We start from the raw sequence: 9,599 nt of genomic DNA, 5'->3' as shown, positions 1-9,599 counted from the left end.
ATTACGATTTAGCCTTTTTAGGCTTTTATTTTTTTTATAAATACGCAACAACTTTTGTTTCATCACTCACTCTGTAACCGTCACCGCAAAAAAAAACACCGCTTTCTCCGCCGTCGACGGCTGTGAGGTAAAACGTTAAATGTCACAATCAATCACCAAAACCCTCACCGTCAACTCATTCCACCAAAACAAATTAAACGACCACACCTCCTTCTCCTCCTCGACGATGAAAAACGACACCAAAACGACGCCGTCACAGTTACAGTTCTTCGTACGCCTGATGTGGACCTGCAAAAGCTTAGTGATTCGTGCTTCAAGAGAAGACACAGTGAAATCACTTCTCAAAGCGATTTCGTTCAAAACCAAAATTCCGATTGAATATCAACGGTTAATATACAGAGGAAAACAGCTTCACAGTGAACAGAGTCTTGCTGAATGCTGTATTGAAAACGACACGTGTCTTCAATTGATTGGACACTTGAGGAGTATGGGGTTTCCTATGGGTTGTGAAGCTCTAGACGATACCGTTTCGTTGATTCTTCGTCTTTGTAAAGGTGAATCGGTGAAAGACGCTTCAAGAATCCTTCATTGTCGCATGATGAAGTATATGGAACATAAGGAATGTGTTTCCGTTTTCATGTTTATGAAAGTTCCTTTGTTAATGGTAACTCTTTACAATTCCCCTTACGCAAATAACAAAGGCATTGCTGATTTTTGTATTCGGCAATTAATGATATTTTGTGATCATATTGAGACCGCACAGTTGCAGGTTATTTATTTTGAAGTTGTTTTGGAGTTTTGTGAATTGCTTAGAGGGGTAGGGTTTGAGAGTAATGATCTTTTGTACGTTGTTTGCCGGGGTAGTTTTGGAAGAATGTTGGAGAGTGTTGGTGGTGTTAGTGATAGGGATACTAAACGGAGGATTTTGTTTCAGGGTGGTTTTGATTGTGTTGTTGAGATTTCAGATAAGTTGTTGAGGTTTTTGGATTTGAGTTTTGGAAGAATGTTGGAGAGTGTTGGTGGTGTTAGTGATAGGGATACTAGCCAGGCACTATTGTGCAGAGATGTTCATGATTTTGAGAAATTCTCTGCTCCTTTGAGGGTTGGAATCGCGGAGCATCAAGGGGCGTTTGAAGTACCTGTGGATTGTGGATTTTTGTGTGAGAAAGATTCCTTGATTGCACGAGTAGTTGATCGCTTCCGTCTTGTATTTATTCAGTTATTGATCAAAATGGATGAGTGCCTTCAAAGCATGGAGGGTTGCTTGGTTAACAAGGAACAAGGGGAAGGGGGTGTGAGTGTTATCTATTATGGGTGGTATTATTATCTTTCCATCTTGAAGGAATTGTATCACATTTCTAAGCTCTATACAGGCGCAGAAGATAAGTTTTGGGGAGTTTTGTTGCGTCGAAAAAGTATGCTATGTCATCTGATTGTTAAGTACACAGAGAATACCGATGATCATAGGTGGGTTCTCAAGAACAGAAGTGTGACTGATTTTGAATCCAGGAGGCACTTGGTGATGATGCTATTCTTCCATGAATTAAAAGATGGATTATGGGATTTTCATGAGATGCTTATTGACAGGTCTCAGTTGTTGGCTGAATCTTTCGAGTACATATCACAAGCTAAGCCTAAATCTCTGCAGAGGGGTCTATTTATGGAATTCAAAAATGAGGATGCTACAGGACCAGGTGTACTGAGGGAGTGGTTTGTTTTGGTGTGTCAGGAAATATTTAGTCCGCAAAATGCTCTTTTTATGGCATGTCCAAATGACCGCAGGAGATTTTTCCCTAATGCTGGTGAGTTTCATCTGGAAATCTAAATGCACATTTTTTTTTCTCTACTGCTATTATGCATTCGGAGTATTATCAATGACAATTATATTGTTCTCGTGTCCTTTCAAAAGAAACACAGATTTGAAAAGATTTATAAATGTTTACAAAATGATATTTCTTAGGACAATAGAATATTGACCTAGTGTTCAAGGGCGTAAAACTTTTTCACAAAGTAATTAAACAATAAGTTAGGTCCCTACAAAACAAAATGTGAGTTCATAGGTTAAAAACATCCTACATCATAAGTAACATCTGACTTAAAAAACAGCGAAGTGCTAGACTTCAGTTGAAAGGCAGTAAACTTGGTTGTACCCCGATGGTTTAGTTGAGGTTAGGTCATTTATTTAATATCAGTATTCCTCTGGGTTGCAGAGGTACTCAATCAAACTTCAGTTTTTTAAGAGACTCTTTCTTGTGAAACCTCTTTTTTCTCCCTGAATAGAACTTCTTTTCCCGGTTGCCTTAGGTGATGCAACTCACCAAAAACAGGGAGGAGTCCAGTTTTGATCAAACGTGACAACCATGTAACAGAAGGTTGCCAAAATTTAGATGATCACAAGCCCATGTAATGTACTCTATCCATCTACTTATTATAGTAACTGTGCTTAGACTGTAACTATTATGTGTTCAAGGGATGAGCTCAGTTATTACTTAATTCAATACTTAATCCTAATGTCTTTAAACTACTATTTTACCTCCAAAATTCAGAGCATCGGTGTAACTTTAAACTACTATTTTATGTCTAGGATTTATACATATCAAAATCTGCCGGATAAATTGAAATGTATGCAATGAGATAGGAAGGGAAAAAAGAGTTATGGTGAATTGATGATGTGCCAGTTCACCATTCAACTTTGGATTGTATAATATGTCTGGCTTGTATCATTTTATCACTAAACTTGAGTTCCCATTGACCAATGTTAGGGACAATGGTTGCTTAGGAAGTGTCGCGAGTATTGATGTGTTTTGTGGTATATCTTTTGTCAATAGATATTATTGAAGAGCTTCTGTTGCAATCATATTTAGTATAGTTTTCTTCTTGTCTGCAGCATCTAAGATACATCCTCTGCACTTAGAGTACTTCAGCTTCTGTGGACGTATTATTGCATTAGCTTTAAGGAGTAAGGTGCACGTGGGAATTGTTTTTGATCGTGTGTTTCATGGGCAATTGGCTGGGGAATATATTACTTTAGAAGATATCCGGGAAGCAGATCCTATAATGTATAGTAGCTGCAAGCAAATATTGAATATGGATGCTGATTCTATTGATTCAGATACATTAGGATTGACATTTGCCACAGAGGTGTGGGAATTAGGACGCAGGGAAGTGATTGAGCTTTGCCTTGGTGGAGAAAGCCGCGTTGTGGATAGTAAGAACAGGGAGGAGTATGTCCGTCTTCTTATACACAATCGTTTTGTAACATCCATATCTAAGCAGGTATCACATTTTGCCAAGGGTTTTGCTGATATTCTGTCCGGCTCAAGCCAAGAGTTCTTCCAATCTTTAGAGCTTGAAGAACTTGATTGGATGCTGCATGGGAGTGAAAATGCCATTTCTGTTGAAGATTGGAAGGCACATACTGTGTATAATGGCTATAAAGATATTGACCGTCAGATATCTTGGTTTTGGGAGGTAAGTAGGATACTGATCTCATGGAATCACATTGTCTTTACCTTTATATTGCCTACTTTTTATTTTATTTCCTCCCTTTTCTTGCATTTTTCAAATTCCTTGCAAGTATAAATTTGTTATCTTTATTTTTGTTAAATACGAAGAAAAATATTGAGAGACATGTTGAATAAAAGATAGGGAAGGGTAGTTAGAAAATCATTCAGAAATATAGTTAGAAAACAGTTGGGAGAATATTTTCCTAAATTAGGAGCAATTGTGCTCTAGTTTAGGAGTTCTTAAAATTCTGGTTTAGTTTATTTTCTGCATTTTCAGAATTCCAGCATTGTAAGAGCTTCAGAGCTCATCAATTCCAGTCAATAAAATTCTGGTTTATATCAGTTGAAGTGAAAATAAAAACAGGAAATGCTAGGAGGAAACAGACCCTACTACCAGCCCAAGCCAATAGGCTCCTCTCACCAAGAAGGATCTTGATGATCTCACTCTCTTTCTTTAACATAATTTCTTTGATACCCCCGCCACCCCTACTCTATATAGCTAACTGATCAAGTCTTTTTCCATTACGTGTGTCTGACTAAGTGGATCAATCGACACCATATTACCATGCTCTATTATAAAATAAGTTCAAAGATGGGCTATTCAACTCTAAAATACCATAGTGCAGTCATATTTACCTTCACAGAATCTTGTTAAGTGAATTCCAAAATGCTAGAATGTAGAAGTTTTAATACTTCCGTTTATCTTATGTTCACATTCAATAATTCTTTAAGATATTATTTTAAGTGAAAACATCTAGTTATTGAAGCTTTTGAAATAGTTCTTTCTGGAATCTTTTTAAAATAACTCATCATTTGAATATGCAAGGAGGATGTTACATGGTGTTTAATTTTTAATATTATATTCTATCAAAAAAACTTGGCAGATCGTTGGGAGAATGTCAGTAGAGCAAAGGAAGGTTCTTCTGTTCTTTTGGACATCTGTGAAACATTTACCAGTTGAAGGTTTCCATGGCTTGGATTCCCGTCTACACATTTGCAGAACCAGTGAACTTGATAGTCATTTGCCATCATCTCACACATGCTTTTATGAGCTGTGCTTTCCCCCATATTCTTCTTTGGCTATCATGCAAGATCGCCTTCGAGTCATCACTCAAGAACACATCGGCTGCAGTTTTGGTACTCCATGAATGGTGAATAGAACACCTGCAATTTGGCTTAAGGTGGTTTTGAATCTTTTGTTTGTACATAGACATACCAATACTCACCTTTGGTACATATTTAGGATATAGGATAGGATTATTCCATTTTTTTGTTCTCGAAATCAATTCTCGGTGGTTAGAATTTGATCTTCTAACCTCAAGAAAAGAAGTTCAAATACCATTAGGGACAGTTTGTAAAATAATCATTAGTCATTTTAATTTATGATAAACTCCTTCCCCAATTTTTTTTTTAATTCTTAATGTCTTTGTTTTTTTGTTAAGTGTTTATTTGGGGATCAAGATTCAACAAAACAGTTTTGAAGGTAAGTAAGTTTTGATGTTTGTTCATTCTAGTAGACTATGTTGTCAGTCTCAGATAGTGGCGCAGAGCGCCGGACCTTAAAAATGGGATAGTGGGATCGCAGATAGCATGATGACCCCTATTGCAAAGGCCAAAAAACAGTATCTAAATTAAACATAAAATACAAACAGTATACATAAGTACTAAAATAAATAGTAAAATACACAAAATTAAAGGGGTAATGATACTTAATAACCAAAACTTAACATCAAAATCAAGTTCTAATAGTAATTGTAATCAACAAAATAGAGAACATAGCAGACAAAACAACGTCAAAAAGAGAACTAAAACAATAGAGCAAGAACATAACGATGTTGAACAGAGCAAAAACGGAATAAAATGATGTTGAACGGAGCAAGAAAAGAACGAAAATGACCGAGGAAGAACAAAAATGGTTTCTTTTTCACGATGTTGAACCAACCTCTTTATGGATTTATAATAACAAAAAATTAAGGTTTAAGTGGGTGCGGAATGACCTAGATTTCCTTAATGAAGAATAAAAATTAAAAAAATAATAATTTGTGTTTTTGAAAAAATCCTTGAGCAGGTCTAATAGCGGGTCGGGCTGGGATAGCAGGTCACAATGATAGTGGGATTTGCGGCTGGGAGCGCCACTACCAGCAAATGCGTTTTCCCAGTCGGCGGTGTCACGGTCAATCCTCCACCGCATCGGAATTGCGCAGGATCGCACCTGGATTGACAGCATAGCTAGTAGATAACTATGAGTTAGTCATGCTGTGACATTTAAGTTAGGACAATTATGCTCCAACAGCAACTTTTCCACATTATTAAGAATTAGCAATCTATAACTCCTGCATTCTCTAAAATTTATGTGTATCTGGCTTTTCGTTTCAAAGCTTCAATGGTTTTGACTTTTGAGGTTTCAATAGAGAAAATGAAATTTACACCACATAGTAGTGTATTGTGTTATGATGAGTAGGTTTCAGACTCGGTGTTCTGAAGGTTACAACATTTTCAGACTCACCAATCACTTGTTAGTAGTAGTGTATTTTATACTGATTCATGCCCAATTAAAAACAAAACATGAGAAATACTTACTCCTTAACAAAAGTACTATAAAATAAATATCATTTATTCAAATCTAGAGAAACACAGTAACACACCATGATAAACTCATGTAACCTTCCCAACAACTATAGCCCCTTAGCTCACTTCAATACACAACTCATGCAATAGAATTTCACATGGTCATCACTTCATGTATATGCTGACATGGAGCTAAGTGCCATACATAACTGATGTAGATAGATAGCTATACCCTCCATATGAATTCATAACCATATCCATAGACTTCCATAATAATAACCATAATGATAATAATAACTTTAATAAAGGAAACTAAAGAAATAATAAATAGAAAAGCTTTTTCAACCTCAACATGCAAAATGGTAGGACCATATAAACTTTCTTTTTGCAGTTCCATTCATTCACACCCTGTGTCCATTGGTCTAAGCTTCAGAAGTCTCAATTGGAACTTCTGCTACTGCTGCTGGTGGAGCTTCCACTGGCTCAACTGGTTTGTTCTCTTTCTCCTCCTCCACCTCTGCAGTTGCTGGTGGTGCTGGTGGTGCTGCTGACTCATTTTCAATGGTTGCAATAGGCTCTTCCACTGCTGCCTCTTCCTTCACTTCTTCAGGTGATTCCTCTGTTTCTTTAGGTGCTTCTGTGTTTTCTTCCTTGGCTTCCTCTGTTACAACCTCCTTGGTCTCAACTTCAAGTGGATCTTGGGTTTCTGGAGCAGCTGGGGCTTCTTCTTTTGCTGTTTCGGTTGGTTCTTCGATTGTTTCTTCGGTGGCAGGAACTTCAGCTTCTGGTTGTTCTGTGGCCTCAGGAACTTCAGTGGCTGGTTGTTGTTCTGTGATTGTTTCCGGAGTGTTGATTACCTCGGTGGTTGGTTCATTTTCTTGCACTGCTGTTACTGGTGCTTGATGTGCAACCTGCAAGTACCATCTTCATTTAGCAAAATCTTGAAGTATAGACAAATGAAACATCAAATACTAATAAAAAACTATAGTACATCATAATCTGTTAAAAACATACATTATGTTAATTAAAATGACATGAATAGAACTTTGAAGTAAAGTGCTAGTAAAGAAAAAACTTAGTTAAACTATCTTTGCTTTGGATACAAGATAAAAAGGTCCACATAGAACTACTTAGCAGTATATTATATAAGTTATTTGTGATCTGTTGATCAATTTTAATTTTGTGATGTATTGATCAATTAAGATAGTTTATGATGAAGCAATTATATATATAAACACTAGTGGATGATCAATTAAGTTATTGATCTATTGATGAGTTAAATTATTTTGTTAAGCAATTATCTGAGCGAGCGAAAGACAAAATTAAAATGATATCGAAAAAAAAAATTACAGTGTTGATTTGTGTGTATTGATGATAATCAAATATGCTGAGATTAAATTATTGCAAGAGACTTATAACTGTATTTCCATCACAAATGTAATATATAATTTGGTAGATCACACGTTATTAAAGGGGAATAGGAAGATCAAATTGATTTGTTAATTGGTCGATAATGAATCACAGCAATTTAAATGAGACAATGAAGAAATTATAAATAGTTGTATTATTGTGTTAGTAAGCTTTGATTTCCTTACACATTAAAATGAAAACTATGGAAGTAACAAAGTAACTAATAACTGTATCTCACTGAATTATTTTACCTCAACACTGGCCATTTGGAAAAGAGAGGATTGAAATAAAGCTGAAAGAAAAAGGGTGTGTGAATTAAGAAGGAAGGAAGAGAGAAATTAAGAGTGGTAGTGAGTGAGATGAGAAGGTGATCAAAATGAAGGTGGTATATATAGATGCATAAAGTTTTGAATAGTGGTAGAAGTGTATGTGTGTGTGGTGTGATCATCATCTGTAAGAATCTTTTTCAAACAGACTGCTCTATAAATTAAAATACATCAATATGTCTAGTTGTCAATGTTTTTTTCTTTTTGTTTATTTATTCCCTTCAAAATAAAATAAAAAAATGGAATTAATTATTTTGAGACATGTATATATACGAAATGAAGTACAACCACTCATTCTTATTTTCCATTCAATTTTTATTTATTTAATTATTTTACAAGTACATTGAAAATACAATTCAATATTATTTGCCACCCTATTAACTCTCTCTAGTAAGTTATTATTTTACTAATAGGGTAAGTAAAGAAGTTTAAATATCACTAATAAGGTAAGTAAAAAAAATATATCATGGCAGTATATAAAGTAGTTTGGGTTAATTTTGACAAAATCTAATATGTGATTCGATCAATTTTATTTGGATTGAATTGAATTTTCAATACGTAGTTTTTATATCAAACCTGAATAAAATTAGTCTGATTAAAAATGAGTTGATTTCAAAAGTTAAAAAGAGAAAGAAAAAAAGTCTTTTATTTAAGAATATCTAACTAAATTTTAATATTCGAATATCTAAAAATTTATAAAAAATTATTACACTTCAAATACATTAAAAAAACAAATACATAAAGCAAACAATAAATCCTTAAACTGGTCGGTTTGGATTCGATCCAAACTTGAAAATTTTAGATTGAAATGCAAGTTGAATTCACTAGGGTGGTTGAACTATATATGTGAACATCCCTAATTAAAAAACAATATTTTGATCCTTATAAACATTCACAAATAATTTATTTTGTGTTAATGTTTGTCAACTAATATAGTTTTTAATTCTTGTTTTCAATGTTAAAATTTAAGTTATTTTCACATTATGAGTTATTTGAATTGATTTACTAATATACATTAATTTAATTTGTACAATTGATTTTCTTAAATGATATTTGATTACTCAGTTTAAGTATGGACTAAGTTGTATCGGTTTAGTTTTTTTGGGAAGTAAAATGTGCTTCTTCTTTTTTTGAGATTAAATTGGATCTATGTTAGGAGTCTCATATTGGACAGATAAAAGTATTTAATATGGTATTAAGTCAAGAGACTTTTTTACGTAATAGATTAGTCTTTTTGATTGAGATCGTCTCTTGTGTTTATGTCTTAACAATTGGTGCTCTCATTGAGAATGAACCACAAAAAATGACTACCTATAAATTGAATTAAGGTACTCCAAGGAGTAGTGATATGTGAGTGAAGTCGTCTAAAAAGAAATAGCCATCATCAAGTCAATGTCGATAGGACAGAATTGTCGTGGATGTTGGCTCTTAAAAAATGTGACATAGTTATGAGTCTCACATTGAGAGTACATAAACGTTCTCAATATAACAGTCTACAAAATTAGATCTCCCTAAACACAAATTAAAAGATGGACTAGTTTGATAAGTTGTCCACTGAGAACTGATCCACTTTGAATGAGTAGGATAATAAATTTTTTCTTCCAAAAAAACGTTGATCATCATTAAAATTTCAAATAATTTTTAAACATTAGTCGCTTGCAAATCATATGTTATGTTGGTTCATCGAATATCTTAATTTGTTCTACATAGCTTCACGAGATGGAGTCATTGTTCATAGGAGGGACAATTCTTTTTTCTTAGGTGAAGTTCAATATGGTATGTGAGCAGA

The 9,599-nt window shown here is 34.4% G+C and overlaps 2 protein-coding genes across 2 annotated transcripts; one reads left to right on the top strand and one right to left on the bottom strand.

The window, feature by feature from the left end:
• Window positions 1-6,795, top strand: LOC101494399 (E3 ubiquitin-protein ligase UPL5). Its single transcript, XM_004486164.4, has 3 exons — window positions 1-1,802; window positions 2,888-3,471; window positions 4,391-6,795. The coding sequence occupies exons 1-3, from the start codon at window positions 140-142 to the stop codon at window positions 4,652-4,654; spliced, it is 2,511 nt and encodes an 836-aa protein (XP_004486221.1). The 5' UTR covers window positions 1-139; the 3' UTR covers window positions 4,655-6,795.
• Window positions 6,100-7,822, bottom strand: LOC101494711 (phosphatidylinositol transfer protein sfh5-like). The gene is given in 2 exon segments (NM_001309702.1): window positions 6,100-6,985; window positions 7,736-7,822. Coding segments are annotated over 2 exon segments (504 nt in total). The 5' UTR covers window positions 7,751-7,822; the 3' UTR covers window positions 6,100-6,496.
• Window positions 7,823-9,599: the final 1,777 nt, after the last annotated feature.

Source organism: Cicer arietinum, chromosome 1, assembly GCF_000331145.2.
Source record: "Cicer arietinum cultivar CDC Frontier isolate Library 1 chromosome 1, Cicar.CDCFrontier_v2.0, whole genome shotgun sequence".
In the NCBI taxonomy this organism is placed as follows: domain Eukaryota; kingdom Viridiplantae; phylum Streptophyta; class Magnoliopsida; order Fabales; family Fabaceae; genus Cicer; species Cicer arietinum.
Note: the sequence above shows the minus strand (reverse complement) of the source record. Positions and strands in the feature narration are given on the sequence as shown.